General features: G+C 42.7%; 1 protein-coding gene across 1 annotated transcript in view; it reads left to right on the forward strand.

Moving 5' to 3' along the window:
* SPMIP7 (sperm microtubule inner protein 7) overlaps positions 1 to 20,014 on the forward strand; it is a 66,286-nt gene extending 46,272 nt beyond the window's left edge. The window contains exons 8-9 of the mRNA XM_003810552.3: positions 9,914 to 10,021; positions 17,500 to 20,014. Coding sequence (XP_003810600.2) covers positions 9,914 to 10,021; positions 17,500 to 17,623 — 232 coding nt within the window. The 3' untranslated portion in view covers positions 17,624 to 20,014. The remainder of the gene's footprint in view (positions 1 to 9,913; positions 10,022 to 17,499) is intronic.
* The last annotated feature ends 4,325 nt before the right edge of the window (positions 20,015 to 24,339 follow it).

Consider the following 24,339-nt stretch of genomic DNA (forward strand, 5'->3'; position numbering starts at 1 on the left):
GAAAGATACCTGCTTCCTAAAAGAAATGTGGTTTGTCACAAAGGAGATTTTGGGGATTGACTCACTTGGGGCCCTTGAGCAAGTCACTTTATCTCTGTGACTTCAGTTTCTTCATCTGAAACTTGTGAGAAAAAAAATGCCACCAAGCGAGGTGATCGTGGGGGGATCAATAATGTTTGTAAAGTATCTGAGACGCGGCAGATCACTAACAGAGAGGAATCACTTTTTTTTTTTTTTTTTTTTTTTGAGACGGAGTCTCGCTCAGTCGCCCAGGCTGGAGTGCGGTGGTGCAATCTCGGCTCACTGCAAACACCGCCTCCTGGATTCACGCCATTCTCCTGCCTCATCCTCCGAGTAGCTGGGACTACAGGCGCCTGCCATCACGCCCTGCTAATTTTTTCTATTTTTAGTAGAGAGGGGGTTTCACTGTGTTAGCCAGGATGGTCTCGATCTCCTGACCCTGTGATCCGCCCGCCTCGGCTTCCCAAAGTGCTGGGATTACAGGAGTGAACCACCGCGCCCAGCCGAGAGGAATCACTTTTACACATAGGAATTTGAAGGCTGTCGTGCTGTGCTTCGTCCTGAGGAAGGAGTCAGTGGGCTGGATTCTTCCATACATTCTGCAAGGAAATCATTGCTACCACACATAATAATTCTAAAAATCTAAAGGAAGGATATAGGAAGAAAGCTAATTTAAAATATTCAGGCACAACAATTTAGGATTGTTTCTTCTTTGATACGTATATCTAAATTTTGAAATGTTGTATGAAATATTCTTTCTAAAGAATCAAAACATATTATTTGGGGTCATTTCTTCAAAGAGAGTGAAGAGCAGTATGGCAACATTTTAAAGATTTGGTGTAAAAATGAACCACTTAACTTCAATAAATTTGGGCATACAGCATTCCTGCCTCATCTTGCTGTTAATTTCTGTTTTTATGCAAATGATATTTTGAGCGAATCATATGAAAGAATTGAAGACATTAACTGTACTTACCTGATTTGGGCACTAGAGGGCCTCCAAGGTTGCAAAGTTTCTTCTTTTGATTCGCTTTCAATTTTTAACGGAATCTTAACCTGTTAACACAAAGAAATGTTTTTCATTTTTATTTATAAAATATTTATAGACACAGAAAGATATAGTGTCACATATAACATATCAAATAACGTAAGTAAACGCCTGTGTATGCCCCACCTAGTAACATACAGAATCTTACTCAAATCTTTTCAGCCATGTGTGTGGCCCCAATCTCATTGCCCATGCCTTCTGCTTCCCCAGCTCAGAAGCTATACTCATTAGACTTTATGCCTTTCCTTTGCTTACTTTTCTTTCTAGTTTTGATACATACATATGAATCTCTAAACAAATTATTATGTAGTTTCCACAATACTGCTTGAGCTACAAAGCAAATTACAGGAGAATATAAACAATATGATGTCATTTGCCTATGAGCACATGCGCTTACTTTGTGCCAAGTAAGGTACAGAGAGCCATCCTATTAAAAGCAAATATGTCTCTTCTTGAATTTTTTTCATCTTAAAGTTTCTTGAAGAGAAATGGCTTTATGATAGTATCTTTAGGGTCCTTTTTAATGATTGGTGGCACTTAATCATGGCTGGGAAACCCTGCTATACCCCTGCCTTTTCAGTGAAAGCCATTTTTTTTTTTTTTTTTTTTTTTTGAGACAAGAGTCTCACTCTGTCACCCAGGCTGAAGTGCAGTGGCGTGATCTCGGCTCACTGCAACCTCTGCCTCCCGGGTTCAAGTGATTCTCCTGCATCAGCCTCCTGAGTAGCAGGGATTACAGGTGCACACCACCATGCCTGGCTAATTTTTTGTATTTTTAGTAGAGATGGGGGTTTCGCCATGTTGGCCAGGCTGGTCTGAAACTCCTGACCTCAAGTGATCCACCTGCCTTGGCCTCCCAAAGTGCTGGGATTAAGGTGTCAGCCACCACACCCGGCCCAAAAGCCATATTTCAGGCAAGGGTCAAGGCCATTTACTCTCTAGTTCAAGTGGTTTCAGCATTGGAATCACCAATTTTTCTACAGGGCAAAAGTTTTAAAAATTTCCTTCATTAGTTGATTTTGTTTTATGGTACTAAGTCACCTGACATGCCCTGTGTTTTTTATATTGGTAGTGATTGTGCTAATAGCTTAAAAATAGTAGTTTTTATTTTTATTGTAGAACTGAATCTGATCATTAAAGAAAAAGTATAGAAATATTAATAACAATGACAATATAACCAAACTCTTATTCATAACCATTATTAACATTTTGGCATATTTCCATCTGTCATACACACTTCTAATCTTGCTTTTGTATATTTATATAGCTATGATCACACTACACAGAACATTTTTACCACCATAACATTACCACATAATTATGGGCACATGTTTTTATGAGCTTATCATAGCTTCTATTTGTGTAGATGTACTGTAACTGCCTCATTCACTTAGGTTACATATGTAAATTGTTTCCATATTCTTTATATGACTCTTTCTTGATTTGAAATTATTTACTTAAGTGACACTCCTCCAAAAGGATTCTGGGGTCAAAATATGTAAACATTCTTAAAAAGTTCTTAAACTTATGGCTATCATTTTCTTGAAGTGTTACGTGAATTTACAGAGGTTTGGTGAGCCAATGGTTATGCTCAGTATTTATGCTCACCTTTAATAGTAACATTGAAGCTCCACAAATAACTTTTTTCCAAAAGTGTTCATTATGAAAATAATTCAGATATTTTTGAAGTGTAGAAAGTAAAATATCTCTTTCATTTTCAATCCCAATATTAAAAGTTTGATTTCTTTTTAGACTCTTCCCCTCATGCATTTATGAACGTGTGCAACATATATGTACAAGTGTATTGTGTGTGCATGGATAGGTGGAGTGTATGTTTGTATGTAAGATTGAAATATGCACTAGATATTTTTGCATATTAAAATCTTGTTAATGGCTAGGTGTATCCCACCAAGTCTATAACAAGTTTATATTGCCCAAGCCCTGAATACTTTTCTTGTTGTAAACACTATAGCAAAAGCAGCCTCTACATATATGTCTGTACACTTATCCATGCATTCTTTTGGAACAAATCACTAAAAATGAAATTGTTGCCTGAGTTTTCTTATTAAAATTATTTTTGAATTTGGTAGGCATGCCCAGTTACTAAATGGCATTTAGAGTTCAGGAACTCAAAATGTTAATGCAGTTTCTACTGCAGTTCCTAACTTATTATAACTTGAGACTAGTTTAGGAAATAGAAAGAATCCAAAATAGTCATTGGGTTCAACAAAAATTATTGAAGCTCAGTATAGCTAAACAATTATCTTTGTTTCTTCAACAAACATGTACTGTTGACCGGATCTGGGTAGTGTTCAGGAATTTTTTTAAAATGATGCAAATTCATCCCCACTTATAATCTGTGTCAAGCAGAAAGTTAAGGTAAGGCTGAGATGAGAATCCTGCTTTTTCAGGCCTGGCACGGTGGCTCATACCTGTAGTCCTAGCACTTTGGGAAGCTGAGGCGGGTGGATCACCTGAGGTCAGGAGTTGGAGATCAGCCTGGCCAACATGGTGAAACCCCATCTCTACTAAAAAACACAAAAATTTGCCAGGCTTGGTGGTGAGCGCCTATAATCCCAGCTACTAGGGAGGCTGAGGCAGGAGAATCGCTTGAGCCTGGGAGGTGAAGGTTGCAGTGAGCCAAGATCGCGCCACTGCACTCCAGCCTGGGTGACAGAGGCCCTGTCTCAAAAATGAAAAAAAAAAGAATCCTGTTTTTCAAATCTGTTGTTTTTATCCTCTTCAATATAAGATCCATATTCTTTGCAAGGGCTCAGTGAACAAGTTTGAAGATAAGCTCAGTCCCTTTTAGTAACCATTTTACAGTCCCATATAATTTCAGTGCTTTGCAGTCATGAGTCATCAGTACAAGGAACATAATAATTGAATCATCTATAATGGCAGATCTCTGTCCTTTCCCAAGGATATGGAAAGAGTGTTGGGGTACTTTTTCTTTTGTAACAGACTCTATTGTAGATCATATATACATATATATATGTATATATATGTGTGTGTGTGTGTGTGTGTGTGTATATATATATATATATACATCTTACATATATGGGAGAGAGCCCTGAGATCTAACATATATGCATCTCACCCTTGTATTTCCAAAGAATAAACAGGCTCAGCACAGGTGAGGTGCAGGCCCAGCTAACAGAGCAGCACAGCCCATGCCTTCGGAACCCAAACCCAGCACTTGCAGTCACCATTTGCTTGTTTTTCCAAACTAGGCAGCTGCCTATGAGGTACCATCCTCCACTAAATTATAATCTTTTATCTCAGGACGTTACAAAGTTTCATATTTACTGTGCTTTTTGACCTCAATGATTGCTCTGAGGAAGCATTTGCAAATAAAGAGGAATTGTCCAACATGGACCCCCAGGCAGCCCCTGGCACATGTCTCCCATGGAAAAGGGGGCTTCCCTGTCAGTCACTGGACTGTGTTGCAGCTTAACAAAAAAATTTACCACAACCCAGGTTAAAGAATAACTCTATGAATAGTAGTTCCTTAGATCAGCCCAATACTTCTGCCTTTTCAGACTACTTTCACACACTCCCTCATTTGTTTTTCAAATAGTGTGATGAGGCCAGAAATGAAGGTGCAAGTTCTATCCCCATTTTGCAGATGAGGAGGCTGAGGCCAGAGGAAATGGCATAAAGAGCCAAGATCACTCATTTCATGAGTGGTAAAAAGTCCAGAGAACTGGCCTCTTAATCCCCAGGGCAAGCTCTTGCCTTAACTCACATTAAACGTGGCTTCTGCCTTTGGCAAATAATGGGTTCTTGGAGCTTTGAGTTATACTGTTTCTACATTCCCTCCTAAATGGAAGAATTGAAGATCCCAAGAACACAGGAGGAAAGAATATACCCACCAGATGAAGAGAATAATCAATAAACCTGCAATTCCTAAAAAATATCTTGTGGCCACGACATCTTATGATATTCAGAAAAATGCAATCCAGTGACCAAAATTCATTGCAAAATGATTCCAGTTTTATTTGCATTTGTCATTGAACAATAAAATCAGACAAACCCCAACTCACAATGGACTCCTGTCTTTTCCCCTCCAGCCACATCTGCCTCACAGTTCTCTGCAGTCCTTCCCTTCTCTCAGCCCTCTGGGCTGACCCTCCCTAAAGTCCAAGTCTGGAATTTACTACTCTTCCTCCCTCTCCCACTTTCTGCTCCCCTTGCCCACCCTAACTTCCATCCATCACCTGCTGCTCCTGTCACATGGGTCTGCACCTGCTGCACGCTGGGCACTGTGCCAGGCCTTTACTTGCATCACATCGCCCCCAGCACCCTCCAAGGGAGTGCAGCTACCCTGACTGATGGCCAATTATAGGTGAGGATGCCTGAGAAAACTTCAGTTGAGGTCTAAGTTCACACAGCTGGTCAGGGCAGCCCTGGAATTAAATGTGTCTGTCTCACACTCCCCTCCCTTATGTCGCATCCATGGTCTTTGTTCACTTGGGATCTTTAAACATTTAAATGTGCATTTTTAAAATTAAAAGTATTAGTGTGAAAGCTGTTGGGAGCTAAGTCAGCTTGATGTCTGCCTAGAACTGTATCTGATATAGAATGGCTCTAAATAAAAGACTATCACATTGATTTGAACCTGCACTTACGCCCCACCCTGTATAATTGCAGACCACTGTGAGCTAATGAGGCTCTCCTGGCTGGGCTGGGAGTAATGCCAATGGTCCTTCCTATTCAGTTCAGTCACACTGAGGTCCAGTTCTACCACTTGCCAGCTTGGTTGGTGCTGGCCATGATACTTAGACTTTCTCTGTGTCAGTTTCTCCATCTATAAAATGGACATGATCATAGGACCTATGACACAAGATTGTTGTGAGAATTAAACAGTCAATTTACATCAAGCACTTAAAAGGGTGCCTGGAATATAGAACATACTCGATGACTATTAGTCGTGTTTACAGTGTAGAGTGAGAATTTCTATGCATGCCTAAATTTTATGCACATATACAATACATATATTCTTCGTATAACATGGTTTTCTCCACATTTTTCCCCTCATATTTAACTTATATACCATCTGTGCTCCCTTCCTCTGAGTTACTAAACGTCTTGATTTTCTTAAATTACTTAATTTCTATTTTATCATGTTTTGTTGAGAACCAATTCATTGTAGACTTGGGCAATAATATATTCAAATTTATCAATTAGTGAACAAAATCCTGGCTTATTTGGAACTAGGGAGTACAAAATAAGGTATTTAAAGGACTAGAAGCTGTGGAGCAAAGGCAAAAGTGAAGAATTCTTATTTTTAAGTGGGTCTCTGCTTCTCTCTACTTTCCTCAAATGGGGAGTGGAATTCTTTGAACATGCGACTAACCTGGAAATCCATTTCCCGGCTTGTATGTTTCAGTATCTTTAATAGCTTTGTTCCCTCCAGCTGAAAAATAATATCTCCTATCAGCAGTCTAAAGTGTTCCCCAGAGAGTATTCTCCTCTTAATATAAGGTCACTGTGTTGCACTTAAGATGGCAAAATTCCCCTTGTTATGGCCATATGTGCCAGGGTTAAATGGAATAGATTTAGAAGCAGTGTGGGTGAGGACTTTCGTTTTCAAATATTTGGCAGTTTATTATGCAACTGAATTCATTCTCAAGACTGAGCAGCTAATCAGTCTACTCTTTCATGAAATGTTATTATTAAATATGATGTAATCTAATAGCATTAAGACAATGTAACATATGATACCATTTAGCATCAATAACATGCATGCCACAGAGGCACAGAGGCTGTGCAATGTTTTTTATCAAGCCCTTCATGTGATTGACAGATGGCCTGCGTCCATCCCTCTGACTTCTTAACTGCTCTGATGGCAGGATATGACTTTAGAGGCATTTTAATTCTGCAGGTGTTTTCAAAGGCAGTGGAAAAAACCTTTTACACAGATGGAGGGGATTTCCTTTGTAACATGCATGGAAGCTTTAATGAATGGTTGGGGGAGAGACACACGCATGAATAACTTTGCCTCATTCTGGGTTACCTCTCTAACTTACAGCTGCACTTTTCCAATAAAATTCCAAAAAATCCTGCAGGGCACTGCCTAGAATTCAGCAGCTTCAGTTCACTCACCTAGGTCCCTCCAGCAAGCTTGACAATGTGGCTGTAAAACAGAGGCTCCTGAACTTAGCAGCACAGAAGAATCATCTGGAGAGCTGTCAAAAGTCCCAGTGCTCAGGCCACACCACTTACTAGTTACATTAAAATGTGGGGCTGGGCCAGGCACGGTGGCTCACGTTTGTAATCCCAGCACTTTGGGAGGCCGAGGCGGGTGGATCACGAGGTCAGGAGTTCGAGACCAGCCTGACCAACAGGGTGAAACCCCGACTCTACTAAAAATACAAAAGTTAGCTGGGCATGGTGGTGCACACCTGTAATAGCAGCTACTCAGGAGGCTGAGGCAGGAGAACCGCTTGAACCCAGGAGGCGGAAGTTGCAGTGAGCCGAGATTGTGCAACTGTACTCCAGCCTGGGCAACAGAGCGAGTTTCCATCTCAAAAAAAAAAAAAAAAAATTGTGGGAGTGGGAGCCAGGCATTGGGACCTTTAAAGATGCCCCTGAGATGTCAGTGTGCAGCACCATTGGGAACCTCTGTCTTAGCATCTTTTCAGCTGTCTGTACTGGATAAACTTTGCAATCTCCATGTGCATGGCCCTTATTTTGTAAATGTTTTATTTCTTTAAATTACTGTATTTCAATCGAAATTAGTTTAGCATCTATTAAGTGCTAACAGTTTGCTAGCTGTTTTCATATTCATTGAATTCCTCTAATCCCCAGAGTGCCCCTAAGAGGTTAGTGTTGTCCTCTTCATGCTGCAGTTGACCGAGCTGAAGCCCAGAGAGCTTTCTTCACTGGAGTAAAACCTCACAGTTGGTTAAGGGGCAGAGTCAGGCTTGCCACAGAAGCCTGCTTCTCGATGCAGTGGGCTTCCCCCACTCTTTAGCTGCCTTATTTTCCTAGTCTCACAAAATCTGTTATTTTGTACTGTTTATTCTGCTGTTGCCATAGATGTAATTTCCCTTCACTTTGTTAGTCTCTGGGTGTCCTTGATTATATCACCTGCAAGCCAATAAGTCATCACCAACAGAGTCATAAATTACACAGCTGGAAGAGAATTAGGAGATTTATTAGTGCAATTCCCTGCCTGATATGTATTTTCCCCCTAACATTCTGATACTTGCACATAATCAATGTGGGAAGGACACCAAGAAATTGCAGTGTGAATCCTTCTCATTGTTTCCACTTCTCCCTCACCCAAGTCATTCCGGTTGGTATCACTACTCGGGGTCAGGCTGAGGCTAGAAGGATCCAAAAGACTATGTCCAGTCCAGATCCCAGAGATGATATGGGGAACCGGGGTCTGAATCTTCCTCCCAACCCTTAAGCACACACCCCTTTCACTAACCTCTCTTCTGCCTGCCTTGTCACCTGATACTTTCAGGAGCAACTCCTATAAGCTCCAAATTTTGAAAATTACTCCTAAGATAAGTGGTTCCTGGAGAAGGCTTTGTTTGGCTTACTGGTCGTGTGGGAAGGTCATGGATATAACCAAGGCAGCCATTGAAGAACCATTCCTCCACCACCCACAGAGGTTTGCTTGTTGCTATTGTGTTGCATTTTGTCTGGGCGCCAGTTTTGAATAGGGAACCATGCCACAAGGATGTCCTGCTCTCAGAGAAAGGTCCAAGGATGGCAAGTGAAAGCCACTGAGATGAATGAAATTTGCAATCTGCCCACTGGCCCTTTCCTCCCTGGGGGCAAGTTCATGATGGTGGCCTTTCTTATTCCTCCCTGAGGCCAGCACAGTGAGCTGAGGCCATGGCGTTGATACGACTCTGCAAAGATGGTAGGCTATTACACAGAGCCTCATGATCTGTAAATGTTGTGTTCTTGGACTTTGAAATACAATTTAAATCTTATTTTCCTCAACTCCTTGCAGCACACAGGATGGAGCTTCACGCTGGGCCTGTCCCACAAGCCTTACCCACCTCCTAGGAAATAATCTGTGTAAACCAACTTGTGTGCTATCATGGCAAGAATATTCATTATTCTTCACATTCCTTCCTCTGAACTACCTACTTAAGCCTTTCTCTTGAATGCTCGTTTGCCTTTTCTGGAGAGAGAGAGCTTTTATACACGCTGAAGAACAGCTTCTTCACTCTTGTGTTTTCCTTTTATCTCCCACTGTCCCTGGTGGAGAAAAGAACAGGGAAGCAGAAGAGTCAGTGGAATTCAAACTAAACTGTTTAAATTCAAATTCTAAACAGACTGTTGTAGAATTAATGCTGGTGTACATTTGTTTCCAATGGGCAATTTTAGGAAATCATCTGAAATTTATAATGCAGTACATTAATGGTGATAAGAAAGATATCTGATAAAAGTAACAATGCTATAAATGTAAGAGTGTATATTCATTAATATTAGAGTCTGCATTACAGAAATATGTGTGGCATACAGGTCTGCCACTCTGTCAAGACCTGGTATCTTCCTTCATTATGAAACAGAGCTCAGCAGTGAGTCATGTTTGTAAAAGACATGGAAATTTAAAATAGCAGAAAAACATGAACTTGAAATAAATTTTATCGACCCCAGCATAAGGCTGTTATCTAAGTACCTGTGCATCAGCATGCCCCAGGCCTGCACTGTTTCCTTTTTGGACAGCCCAAGTTCCACACCTCATACAGGAAAAAAAAAATTAGACTGCATCTTTCTTTATATTTTTCATATTTGGGTGCTAGTTACCATGACAATTTCACAAATCATCATTTTAATTTCCTCTTTTCCTCCTCTCTTAACTCTTCACTTTAGTGCTGCAAATATTCCAGGATATACCGGCAAGGTTCATTTCACAGCCACCCACCCAGCAAATTCTAATATTCCATCAACAACCCCATCACCAGATTCAGAACTGCACCGGTAAGTATGAATCCTATTACTCAATTTGCTCAGATACATTAGGAGGGGAAATCCTAATTGTGTTTATTCCATTAAAGAACAATTAAATAGTAAAAGCAAATTTACATTGTTTTTAAAAATGTGGCATCAAGTCCGAAACAGAAAAAAGATAATTTTCCATTTTCCTACTGAGGGGAACTTTATTAAGCCTTGTATGTGTTTCCTTTTTGAATCTTACCCAAAATTACACTGAAAACCAGGTGTAGATTAATGTTATTACGAATGTGGCCAAAAGGGGCATATGAAGGTATTTCAGGCACATTAGAGGAATGGCATCTTTACTTCTTAGACTCACAGCTGTGCACACACATCACCCTTCTGCATGACCATCAGAAGACACATGGAACATACATCAGATACATAGTTACTTCTTGTGAACAGCCACCTTACTTTTGTAAAAGAAAAAATTCTGTTGAAAGTCACATATATTTTTAAACCACATTTTGCAAATTGAAAGCAGGAGATGTGGCCAGGCATGGTGGCTCACGCCTGTAATCCCAGCACTTTGGGAGGCTGAGGTGGGCAGATCACTTGAGGTCAGGAGTTCGAGACCAGCCTGACTAACATTGTGAAACCTTGTCTCTACTAAAAATACAAAAATTAGCCAGTGTGGTGGTGGGCACCTGTAATCCCAGCTATTTGGGAGGCTGAGGCAGGAGAATCACTTGAACCCGGGAGGTGGCGGTTGCTGTGAGCTGAGAGTGCCACTGCACTTCAGCCTGGGCAACAGAGTGAGACTCCATCTAAAAAAAAATCCCAGAAAACAGGAAATGTTAGATGCAAGGTTACTGAAGATTCCTTTATTTGAAGCTACTAGTGAGAAGGAGCACATGGTTACTCATTTATTATAACTCAAATTTGAAAGCACCTGATGGAATTCCTGGCATTGCAAACGGTTTTGAAAATGCAACCACAGTCTGAACGATGTCTAGCGGTTGGCCCAGTGCAGATGAATATGCTAGCACAGTAGGAAGGCAGACTAGAGGGATGGCAGTTCGCCCCCAAAAGGAGAGCTTGTTCTAGATCACATTCTTTTGGTAGAGGATTCATTCGTTTATCACACATTTTATTTATTTATTTATTTATTTAAGACGGAGTACTCTGTCGCTCAGGCTGGAGTGCAGTGGTGCGATCTCAGCTCACTGCAACCTCTGTCTCCTGGGTTCAAGAGATTCTCATGTCTCAGCCTCCTGAGTAGCTGGAATTACAGCCGTGCACTATCACACCCAGCTAATTTTTGTATTTTTGGTAGAGACCGGGTTTCCCCATGTTGGCCAGGCTGGTCTCAAACTCCTGACCTCAAGTGATGCTCCCGCCTCAGCCTCCCAAACTGCTGGGATTACAGGCATGAGCCACCGTGCCTGGCCTTATGAAACATTTATTGAGCATCAATTCTGGGCCAGGCACTGTTCAAGACACTGAAGATACAGGGATGAACAGACAAGGTCCCGGCTTTTAGGAGCTTATTTTCTGGTACGAAAGATAGACAGTAAAGAAGCACACAAGTAACTGAAGAAATGAAATAATAATCTTAGCTAGTGAAATGAAAAAGAAAGACTGATGTAGGAGAGAGTTCCTCAGAAGGGGCTTATTGAGCTTGGTGGTCAGGGAGAGCTTTCTGAAGAGGTGACTGTCAGGCCATGGGTACCAAGCCAGAGCTCCTGCTCTGATCAGCTTCTTAAAACTTTCAGAAAGGCAATGGCTATAAATGGGAACAGCTGCCATGCATGGGCCTCTTGGGCTGTGGTTCCTGGTCCACCCAGCTGCTAATCCTTTTATTCACTCACCCATTTGCTGGTGGATTCACATGATCTTTTACTAAGTCAATGCTTGTTTACTGTGCTCCAATAAATCACAAGAACTGCTTGCAAGGAGCTCACCATCTCGCAATGAGAAATAAACAATTGCAGCAGAGGATGACAAAAAATGTCTTAACACTAATAATCACTTCTGTTGGCTGAGTGCTTTGTGGGTACTAACTCATGTCACGGTCCCAGGAACCCTGTGAGGAAGGGAATGTTACTATCCCCATTTTACAGATAAGGAAACTGAGGCACACACAAGCTGCCTGGGGCTCTGGGAGGGGGCACTAGAGAAGACTTCACAGAGGAGTGGCTCAGGCAGTGACTTGAAGGAGTGGGGATTGGTCCCACGTAATTGAGGGCAGCAAGCATTCCTCATGGCACAGTAAAGGCACCCTAGGGGGCGGCTCTCAGGCCCCGACTAGCCTGTTGTAGGCCACTGCATACAGACAATTCTAAGCATCCCACAAGCCCTGTGTGCGTGGCCTTTTCTAAGGTGCCTGCCAATAGGAGGATTTATCAACATGTCTCACTTTCTGGATTGGTAATTTTCTAGCATCTCTCCAGGCCATTTGATGAGAAACATTTTAAAAGGAGGTCAATGGCTTTCTAGGCTAATAACTTGCATTTGTTTTTTTCTCAAGACACATTTTTTTCCCAGTCTCAATATTTGCATGTATTTAAAAAATAAATTCTGTTGTGTATATCATCCTAACAAAATGATATTATGATGAGATATGGGTATATAGTAAAATGGTTACTATAGTGAACACATTAATATCCGTCATCGCCATAGTTACCCATTTTCCCCTTCCCCCTGTGGTCAGAGCAGCTATAATCTACTCAGTTAGCAAAAATCCTGAATACGATGCACTATGACGCCCTGTAGTCCTCATGATGGATCTTATGTCTCAGGCTTGTTTCTCCTGCGTGTCTGCTACTTAGCATCCTTTGACCTACATCTCCCGTTGCCTCACCCCCCACCGAATCCCTCATAACCACTGTTCTATTCACTATCTCTGTATATTTCACCTTTTATTTCTTTTTTAGATTCCACATGTAAGTGAGATAGTGCAACATGTTTCTTTCTGTGTCTATTAGCAAAATGTCTTCCAGGTCCATCTGTGTTGTGCAAATGGCAGGATCTCCTCCTTTTTAAGGCTGAATAATATTCCATTTTCTTTATCCATTCATCTATCAACAGACATTGAGGTTGTGTCCATATCTTGGCTATTGTGAATATGATGCAATGAACACAGGAATGCAGATATCTTTATGAGGTGGTAATTTCATTTCCTTTGAGTATATCTCCAGAGAAGGAATACGTTATTTTTATGTTTAATTTCTTTAGGAAACTCCTTACTGTTTTCCATAATGGCTTCACCAACCTACATTCCCATCAACAGTCTATCATTTCTCTACATGCTCATCAACACTTATTATCTCTTGTCTTTTTGATGGCAGCCATTCTAATTGGCGTGAGGTGATATCTCACTGTGGTTTGTATTTCCCCGATGAGCAATGTTAAGCACCCTTTCATACACCAGCTCACCATTTTTGTTGTCTTCGGGGACATGCCTGTTCAGGTCCTTTGCCCATTTTTTAAATTGGGTTATATGTTTTCTTGCTATTGAGTTGTATGAGTTCTTTATAAATTTTGGATATTAACCCCTTATCAAATATATGGTTCCCAAATATTTTCCCCCAGTCTGTAGGCTGCCTTTTCATCTTGCTGATTGTGTCCCTCACTGCACAGAAGTATTTTAGTTTGACATAGTCATATTTACTTATTTTTGTTTTTGTAGCCTAAGTTTTGGGTGTGATACACAAGAAATCATTGCCAAGGCCAATGTCAAGACATATTTTGAAATGTTATAAATCCATTTCCAAAGGCAAAGCTGGTAGACATTTAGACAAGTAATATATATTTACTTCATGTGAGGGACATAAAACAATGTCAAAATTAAATACATCCTTGTATTGATCATTTAGACTCACTGTCCAAAGAGAGCTGGGATGAAACCTTGTGGCTGGTTCATGATTTAGGAGGGATCCGATGCAGAGATTCTTTGTCAGTGCAGCTATAAACATTGCTAATCCCTTTTCTTTTTTTGTGCACAATCCATCTTCTCACCCCCAAATCTCAGACCCCACCCTGATTTCTGATTGCTCTAACATATCTACACAACACATAATCAAGCCATCCAATGTGTGATAAAAGGTTCCTATTATCCTTCAGATAAATCCTATTTCTAAATGAAAAACTGTCCCCTACTGTTACTCCCAGAGAATATAACTTGTATCTTTCAGCCAGACTTTCACATCCAGATTCAGGCCCATAGCTGACTCTTGGGGGTCCTTGCAATCCCTCTCAAAACACACATACTACACACATGGCTGTCATCCATGGCCCTCACTATACACACATACTGCACATACAGCTGTCATCCATGGCCCGAGTGGGACCCAGCGCCCTCTGAGGTAGCTTCTCTGGGATTCTTATTCTCAGGGTGCAGATAACTCTCTAGAGAAAGTGACACTAACCAAAGTGTCACCCACAACTAAGTGATGGCTCGTGCTGGGCCCAGATGTCAAGGCCTGCACCTCTGCCTTCTCCCCTAACAGCAGCTCCTGGCAAGCGGTGGTGTTCTGGCATGAAAAAGCATGGTGCGGAGGGGCAGGAGGGAATTTAAATGTGTAAAAACTCACTGTGCTTTCATAAGGACTGTGCCCTCTAGCAGGAAGGCCTGGCCCTTATGATCAGAAAATTGGGCCTTCCAGGCTCTTCACATCAAAAAGTATCACTCTGATTGTATCTAGCACTATAATTTATTTTTCTAAAATTTTCCAGTGAAAGTATGAGCCTTGATCTCTCTCTGATGAGTGTCAAGAGAACATAGTGAGCTAACTTCCTCCTGACTGTTTCTGCTTGATCTGATGCATTTTTTCCTGTTATTTCTAAGAAGTCGTCTTCACACGGGCATCCCCTGGGAACTCCTGAATATTAGCCGCTACTGTACTCTCACTGCTTCTCTACAATAAGTTCCTCGCTTATTAAGAGCTAATGCCATTCCTGTGGTGGCTGTCTTCAAACCTCTCTGTGCCACACGAGCTTCCAGTCCCTTCCCCACGCCCCTCTCAGCTGGTCTTGCCTCCTGCTTGCTGGGGCACCCAAGGTGACCCCTTCATTTTCCCTGCTAGTGTCCCCTCCTCCTCTCCACATCCCAGGCTCTATTTCCATCACTGCTGTCTCCCTTTTCCCCCAGGAAGACACACTCTTACTTTTCTAAAATATTGATCATTATTTCTGAGCTCTGAGTCCTGTGGTCCCATCAGTCCTGCTTCCTCCCTTCTGCCCCGCAGTGCTGGCCTCTCCCAGCTGGCCAGTTGTTTATGAAGAACCCCAGCGGAGTCTCCCTGTGGCTTCCCTGTGAGCTGCCACCCTGTTCTCCCCTCTCGTTCCTTTCACTTCTAAACTTCTTGAAAAAGCAAACAGCTAATCTCCCGTGCCTCCTGCCTTCACTTCCTTCCTGCCCACTCTCTCCTGAACCTGAACCTCCTGGCTCTGGATTCTGACACCAGCAGTCAAGTGACATGCTCCTGCCTGCCAGGCTGTACACTGGAAGGGGGACAAGAGAGAGGCCATTGGATCCGCTTGATGCAGAGGCAAGGAACAGTGCATTTGGCTGGATCTCTGTAATTGAGAAAACTGCACTGGTGGTTTGGAGGTTTTAAGTTGTTTGAGCCTCAAATGTTGATGCCAAGGGGTCCATGGCCATATACTCCCACACCATATTTGAAGCAAAGTGCACAGGGACCCCACAGTGCCTCAGGATGAACATTGGGATGGAATGCAAACTGAGAGGAAGGGACAGTTGAAAGAGATTTGAAGTGAGGAGATGGGATGTGTTGGAGGTGGAGAAGAAGGGATGTGACCTGTCTCCAAAGTCGTGAGCAAGGGGAACACAGGCGCAAGTGTTTTTCTAGCTCCCATGTCCACCGCAGTCCAGTGTTTCTTGCCCACACCCTCCCACCAGAATGTAACCTTCACAGAAACTTGCCTTCCCACCTCTGCAGCCATTTCTCACAACATATAATATACATATGTGTATGTGTGTGTATTTATATAAAGCAAAATAAAATATTAGTTCAAGGTGATCATAGCATAAAACAAAGCCATTTTAGATGTGGTCAATATATAGAGGGTTAATTTCAATTATTTTTAATTTTTTAATTTCCCATACCAGCATTGTAACTCGCTGCTAATACAAGCACTGCATTGTGTGTGCAATTCAAATAGCAACAAATTCACAGCAAAATTATTTCAGGCCACGGGCTTGTGGGGTTGCTCATAATAGCTGGCCCAACTCCTGTGATACTGGGACAGCCACCTCCAGGCAGAATAGGGAGTTTTGGAATGCCAGTAACCCAAGGGGATAAAACATCACTTGCAAAGCATTCCACATTTTCAAAGCTTTTTTTAAAAAAATTACTTTAATTATCACACCAAACCTGATAGGGCAAATTTATTCCTACTGGGTATACAAGCAAAGTAAAATGAAGCCCAGTCATGAGCCTCCTGTGAGAACGGTCAACTTAAATACACGGGCAGAGCCAGTAAAACCCTGTACACCCGGCCTTGCTCACCCTCCCCCAGCAACCTCTGGGGGAGCCCCAGGCCCCTCCCGCCCATGTCTTTTCCTGGCCTCTGGCCTATGGCTCATGGGTGAGGCCCAGGACCCCCACCCATGTCTTCTCCCAGCCCCTAGGTGAGGCCCAGGACCCTTCCACCCATGTCTTCTCCTAGCCTCTGGGTAAAGCCTGGGTCCCTCCCACCCCCCATGTCTTTTCCTGGCCTCTGGGTGACCCAGCCATGTCTTCTTCTGGCCTCTGGGTGAGGCCTGGGTCCCTGCCACCCATGTCTTCTCCCAACCTCTGGATGTGGCCCAGGTCCCCCAACCCATGTCTTCTCCAGGTCTCTGGGTGACCCACCCATGTCTTCTCTTTGCCTCTGGGTGAGGCCCAGGCCCCTCCCACCCACGTCTTCTTCTGGCCTCTGAGTGACCCAGCCATGTCTTCTCCTGGCCTCTGAGTGACCCAACCATGTCTTCTGCTGGCCTCTGGGTGAGGCCCAGGCCCACCCCACCCATGTCTCCTCTTGGCCGCTGGGTGAGGCCCAGGTTCCCCCCATGCATGTCACCCATGTCTTCTCCAGGCCTCTGGGTGACCCAGGTATGTCTTCTCCTACCCTCTGGGTGAGATCTGCTTGCCCCATGTCTTGTCCTGGCTTCCCTGGGCCTTATCTGTCCGCCCCTCACTCCTCCTTGGAGGAGACTCCTCTTGATTTCCCCGGCCACCCCACCCAGAGAGTTCTCCCCAGGCACGGTGCGGTGGGGTTCCTTGGGTGGCTTTCTGCAGATCACCCCCATCCCTAGCACCCACCATAATTCTCTGCGCAGCACAGAGGTGCAATCCCTGCAGCTGAGTGCTCCCCAGCACGAGTCATCCTCGCTCCCTGCCTGCAGTGTGCGCTCCCCTCCCCTTCCCGCACAGGGGTATCATTAGTTGGATGAGGTTGTGTATTTGTACATGTCTTTTATGTCTCATTTTCCTCCTTTTTTCCCCATCCTGCCTCAGCGTCTTCCAGAAAGAAATGGCAGTTGACCTCTTCCGTCACCAGGCTCCACTGTCTCGACTTGTCACAACTGTGAGACCCTACAACCCTTTCAACAAGAAGGACAAAGAAACCATAGACTACTAGAGGAGGCGGCCCTGCGCGGGCTGTCCAGGCCTCCGCCTGGGGAAGGCTTGTGCGGCGGTGGGAAATAAAGGCTGCTTCTCCGCGCTGCGCAGTGTGGTGGGTTCGGTGCCGTTCTCCGCTGGCCTGCGCGTCTCTGCCCAGCCCCGCCTCTCCCCACCGCAGGCGGCGCTCAGCTGGACACTGGGCGCCGGCCAGCCGCGGCGCAGACTCCCAAGCCCCCGGCAGCAGGGTAGCAGGGCCTGTGTTGCAGAAGATTCCTCTTTAGGGTTGGAATATTGGGTCTACCTAGAGGTTTCACATTGGACCACTTCAGTGCAGGGATTCTAGAGCAGAGAGCAGACCATAGATTTTAGAATCTCAAAGGCAATCTAGTCAAAACTCCGTATGCTGTCAGTGGGAACACTGAGTTCCTGAGAAAGTGCGTTCTTCTTTTCTAGCAGGGGACATCACACAAGGGGACAATATCTACCCTCTCTTGGCCTGCTCCAGTGTTTCCTTCGTAGAGAAGTGTTCCCCAGTCCCCATGAGGGTCCTGAAGTCTAAGTCAGGACCACTTTTGGGTTAGAGTGTGGCCTGACCCGGCCTTGACCAAAGAGAGCACCAGCTCGCAGAATCTCTCAGGGGTGCATGTGGGCTGAGGGGGAGCCCTCTGGCCTTCGGAATATACACATAAAGTATATTTATATCGTATTTGCATGCACATATACACATACACAGAGCCTATTGGAGTTTACAAAGTGCTTTTGTAAACCTTAGCTCATTTGATCCTGCAACCTTGTAATGAATTCTTATAGCAGGCATTTTACAAATATCTTGCAATTTATGAATTAAATAGACTAAGGCCAGGAGAAGTGAAGTATTTAAGGTCACGCAACTAATAATTAGTAGAGTTATAACTAGAATCCAGGTTTTCTAAATTTAGATATTATACCTCTCCTACTCTTCCATTTTTTCAGCAAATTGGATAACCTTCAATGAATTATAAAAACAAAACAAATAGAAACTGAAAAAAAAAAAACCCTCCCTGTGTTTCTAGACTTTTCTGAAGTGTCTCAGGGTTTTTATCTGACTTCTAAGAAATTAAGATCAAGATAGTTATACCTCAGAATTCCAAGTAAATGTGTAAATGCTTTTGGGGGTAGTTTGTTCTTGATTTTCCCACAGAAAGGGGGAAGTCAGCTATCTTTGTGATGGAATCATGTATTGCCTCAATGGACAACAACACAAACTTCGATGGTGAGTGTTTTACCAGGATGAAAGAGGAAGGGCAACAGCCATCCATCCTGAGGGCGGACGTGCCTGCATGCAAAAGGAATGGTTCCCCCTGAACCCAATCTTGTAGTTTCATTATTTTTAGAAAGAGTAAATTGGAAAAAAAATAGACCCAAATAAAAATCTTCAACTCTGGAATGTTCTCAGCAAAACACAAATGGGGCAGTATTAGCCTCCTTCAGGAAGCGGGTTAACGTAGGTACCTGAGATTACATTTTGCAGTAAACATCCCTGGCAGGCCACTTTGTCAGGGGGTGGTGGTGCTCAAAATCTGAGGCACCTCTTCATCATTCTGGGCCTGGATAGGGCTTCAGTAATACTGGATCTTAGCATTTTCCAGGCTAATATAATTTTTCCATTCTCTACAGTGCAGATACCTAGACACCTGTCAGAGCACTTGAACACCCCAATGCTGCTTCTAGAGGGATGTTGGCTTTGTCTGCAGCATCCCTGGGCCTCATTCAGAAAAAGAGAGATGGTGACTCTTCATTTGCTTGTTCAGACTTCTCACTTGTGAAGATAAAATGCAAATCCTGCTCACCACAGACCTAGAATCCAAGGTCAGTCACAACAAGGAAGAACATAGAATTACCAGTGTTCCTGACCCTGACCTGTGGGGTGGGTGTAAGTTGTAGTATTTGGGCTTCTGTGGTCAACATTACAACTAAAAGTCACAAAAGCCATGGAAAATAGTCTCAGGGATACACATCTGCTCTTCAGATTCTGAATTCTGGTCTTGCGTGATTTCTTTCACCAGGAGCCAGCAGAGCTGTGCTTCCTCGGACTAACAACTTGCCCCTCACTCCCTACCCTCCAGGCACCATCTCCTCTACAAAGTCACCCTCTCAGCTTTTATTTATCCCCAGAGATGACACAAATACAGAGAACTGTGGCATTTTTATAGCATTTAGGTGAAAGATGTTATAAATTATACAGTTCACCTAAGAGAGAAAATACATGCTAAACCAGGCAGTGCCTCACACCTGTAATCCCAGCATTTGGAGAGGCCAAAGCGGGAGGATTGCTTCAGCCCAGAGTTCAAGATCAGACTGGGCAACACAGTGAGACCTTTTCTCTACAAAAAAAAAAAAAAAAAAAAAAAAAAAAAAAAAATCAAAAGATGAAGTAGGAGGATCGCTTGAGCTCTGGAGTTTGAGGCTGCAATGAGCCATGATTGCACCATTGCACTCTTACCTGGGTGACAGAGTGAGACCCTGCCTCAAAAAAAGAAAGAAAGAAAGAAAGAAAATGAAAGAAGAAAATCCATGTGAATAATCTTATTCTACCAAATAAGGATGTTAGAATGCAGCATATTAAAATATTACAAAAGTACAATATTATGAAAAAATATGGCACTCAACACAGAGCAGAATGGAAACTAGAATCGAACAGAGGAAAGCATTTTGAACTCCTGAGTGCAGGATAGGTTTTTTTCAATAGATGGTATTGGGACAACTATTTGAAACAAAAAAGGAATGTAGATCCACTAAATGAATTGTTCCTGGAATACAGACTTAAATAGATAAGTTACAGATTACTCGGAAATTCAGGAGAATTGGTTTATAAGGTGGAGGGTGTGAAAAAAAATTTCAGAAAAGGACACTGAAGGAGATAAAAAGCTACTTTCAGTATAAAAAATACAACCAAAATTTTAAGATAAAACTGCCAGGAAAATATGTCAAAGCATTCATATTCTCATTGTAAAAGCAGCCTATGATTTAAAAATGATTACACTAATAAAAACAAGTCAAAGGATGTTAACAAAAAATAAGAAATATGAATGGCCAATACAATTTTTATACCTCAGTAGTATTAGAGAAATGACAGTAGTATTTCACTTTTCACCCACAAACTGGTGCTTATGAGCAGAAATAGATGTCTGTATACCATCGGTAGTTTACATGGTTAACACCTTCCTAGGGGATATTTGGCAAAATGTTTTAAGAGCTTTCACAAGTGGCATACGTTTCAACTTGGTCATTTCACTTTTAGGATTTTGTCAAAGCAAATAATCACGCAGTAAGCAAATATATTTGCATAAAGAATTAAAGGTGCAGCATTTTATTTAACTGAGAGAAAATGAAAACAACTTACTGTCCTGTAGGGTAAACACAACTGATAGCAATAACTTAAGCATACTCTTAGAATGACCCTTATGGCAGATGCACCTCATGTGTGTTCTGAGCTAGGGCATCTGGGAGTGGCTAACACAGAGATTGGTTTCTTATCTATGATAAACATCTGAGCCCCTGTCCCATCCTGTGGAACATGGCCGAACAAGAGATTGAGGCCCTGAGTTTTGGGTTCATGAAGGTTGGCAGGTGGAGTTCACTAGGAGGAGGATGTTAAGTGAAAATGCTATGTAAACTGCATGCTGTTTGCAAGCAGTTGCAGTTTTCCTGCCCAGCCTGCTGCCACTGGGTTATGTGGTTATGTTGTCCAGGCTACCACCACCATTTCTGTAATTAAGGCAGTCCTATTATCCAGCCTGCCTGCATTGGACTCTCTCCCCTGTATGTATGCTCCTAATAAAATCCCATGCTTCATTTGCTGTCTCTGGATCTCTTCTTCGGCCTCTTGAACCTAGTCTCTTCCCTATTGAGATGCAAAGTTCGATACAACATGCCCATCGAAAGAAAATGTGATAGGCCGGGCGCGGTGGCTCACACCTGTAATCCCAGCACTTTGGGAGGCCAAGGCAGGCAGATCACCTGAGGTCAGGAGTTCGAGGCCAGCCTGGCCAACATGGTGAAACTCCATCTCTGCTAAAAATACAAAAGTTAGCCAGGAATGGTGGTGGGCACCTGTAATCCCAGCTACTCAGGAGGCTGAGGCAGGAGAATCACGTGAATCCAGGGGGCAGAGGTTGCAGTGAGCCAAGATTGGGCCACTGTACTCCAGCCTGGGCAACAAGAGTGAAACTCCATTTCAAGAAAAAAAAAAGAGAGAGAGAGAAAATGTGATAAATTGTTGTACATTAATGTACAGAAATATATGCATTAAAAAGATAATAGAGCTTCGTTTTGATTATCATGAAAAGATATATATGCAATATTGTTAAATGCAAAAGCAGGTATTACAACAGCGTGTATTTAATTATTTAAATTTTAAATATATGTATACATAGAAGAATGTAGAGAAAAGGTAAATAGTTACTAGTTCTGAGATTACAGGTGATTACCCTTTTATACTGTTGCTACAGTAGGTATGTGTTCTTAAAAACTGGAAAACTTAAGAAGTTATAAAAAAGTCAATGCCCTTTCTCTTCAAAGGTCCTTACATAAGAAACTATCCAAAACATTCCTTTTAATAATTTAGAACCAGAAAAATGATTGTCCCTCCTGAAAAAACCTGGTTTTAGAGTATGAGAATCATATAAGTCACCCACCTCAATCTCTTATAAAATCTGCTGGTTTATAACATACAGGAGTGAAATTACATAAGGTAAAGTGCTTCCACTTCCCCCTGCCTGCCAGGGAGCTCAAAGCTGAAGTGAATAAACATATTAACTCATAGCTTAAACACTTGAGCCAGGGTTCCACATTTAAAACTGACATTTGAATAAGCCACTAATGGAGTCATCCTGACCCAGGTTCAAGTTTGACAACCACTGATGACTCTGAGGGCTGTGTGCCTGCTTCCTCCTGCATTAGCTACATTTTAATAAAATTTGTATCTTCTCTATTTCCTCAAGGATCTAAGGTATCTCCTAATACTGAAAGGACTTAAAGTGGACACAGAAAAATCTAAAACCTACGTGGCTTCACGTTTAATTTGTTTCGCATGAGTGTTTCATGCACAAAATGGAGCATTGGTTTTAGGAAAAAAAAATTAGCCCCTGTCCTAATAATTGTGCAAATTGCCCTTGTGGTCAGAGAAGGCAATTATCCAATAGTAGGAATAACTTACCAACCCAGAATTATTTTCTAATAAGTGAAAATATTCCAAATTTAATCTATTTGCTCCCTTTAGCACAGTACACACTCTGGGCTGGGTGACACGGTTTTCAGTGTTTTTTTGTTTTGTTTTGTTTTGTTTTGTTTTTGTTTCTTTTACTTTGTGTTGTAATACACCCTTATGCATCCTATCCAAATAGTATTCAGAAACAATACTGTGGTTTTATTTGACACCACTGTATTTTTTTCATTATGGTTGGTTTAAATATAATACTCACAATTACTGTTGTCAAAGCAATTCCCATTTCACCCTCTATAAATGTAGATTCCTCATGGAGTGGTGAAATTGACATTGAAGAGCTGTTTCAGCCCTGTTCATCTTACCTGCTAATTACAGGTGCACAGGAAGAGCGCTGGTTTCCTCTGTGCCGGCCCAGACTAGGCTGGTTACCCAGACTGGGTTTCCAGGGCAAATCCCATTGGTTCTAGTTTGTAAACTGTAAATGGAAACAGATTTACTTCCTTACATGCACATTTTGGAAATAAAGCCCTAAAAAGTGTTCAGTGTTAATCTATGTTTCCAGTGCTGGTAGATCGTTTTTATTGTATCTTCCGTGGGCAGAGCCACAAGATAAAAGGTAAAGTGAGACAGCAATGGGCCGGTGAGGACAGGCAGGAAGAGGTGTCTGGGCTGAGGAGGGGTGGGGAAGAGGCGCTGAGGGTGTGGTACCCTGAGGTTGTAGGGTGCACATTGTGGAAGGTTGGGGTATCTGCACTGGAAGGCCAGTGTCACAGGATTGAGGCTGTCTGCTCTGGAGGGACCCATGGGCAGGGCCCAGACACAGCCCTGGGATGGCAACCCCACAGTGCTAAGCACAGTTCCAATGCAGGATTGCTGAGCTCAGGGCAGGGCTGCGGGCTGAGTGGGAACCGTGCTGGGCAAAGCAGAAATCAAGGAGAACTGATGTCTGATAGCTGAGGGTAGGGGGTGGTATCAGAACACTGACTGTTGTCTAATTCCTGCTAGAAAGAATGACTTCCAATCACAAATTAGTATATTGAGTAAATATTCCCCAACATTTAACAGCTTAGTACTATGCTTTCATACTCAGTTATCTAAGAAGACATACAACCAAAGTCTTCCCTGAGAAGTTTACTAAAAAGTCAGTGTTTCAAGGTAGATGCCCTATGGGTCCTTTCCTGGGATGATTCTAAGATCATGTGAGCAATTGTAGACTCCTAGTCCACAATCTAAAGCTTGCCTAAATAGACTACAAGGATAACAGTCATGTCAAACGCTGCTGGGAGAACCTGGACTGGTTTCTAAGAAAGTCTTGGCCTTCTGGTTGCTTCCTTGGCATGCATCATGGTGGAGTGGCCTCTGTTAAGGCACAGGCCTTGGTAAGATGCTCAGTGTTCAAAGCGTGAGGTCCAGCTTATGCTGAACTGAGCTCAACAATGTGGATAGCGGTGGGAGAAACCACTGCAACTCTACCTTCCTCAGCCATTGGGACTCCTCCCGGGAAGCAGCCTCATGGCTGCAAAATC

The sequence above is a fragment of the Pan paniscus genome, chromosome 6 (assembly GCF_029289425.2).
Source record: "Pan paniscus chromosome 6, NHGRI_mPanPan1-v2.0_pri, whole genome shotgun sequence".
Lineage (NCBI taxonomy): Eukaryota > Metazoa > Chordata > Mammalia > Primates > Hominidae > Pan > Pan paniscus.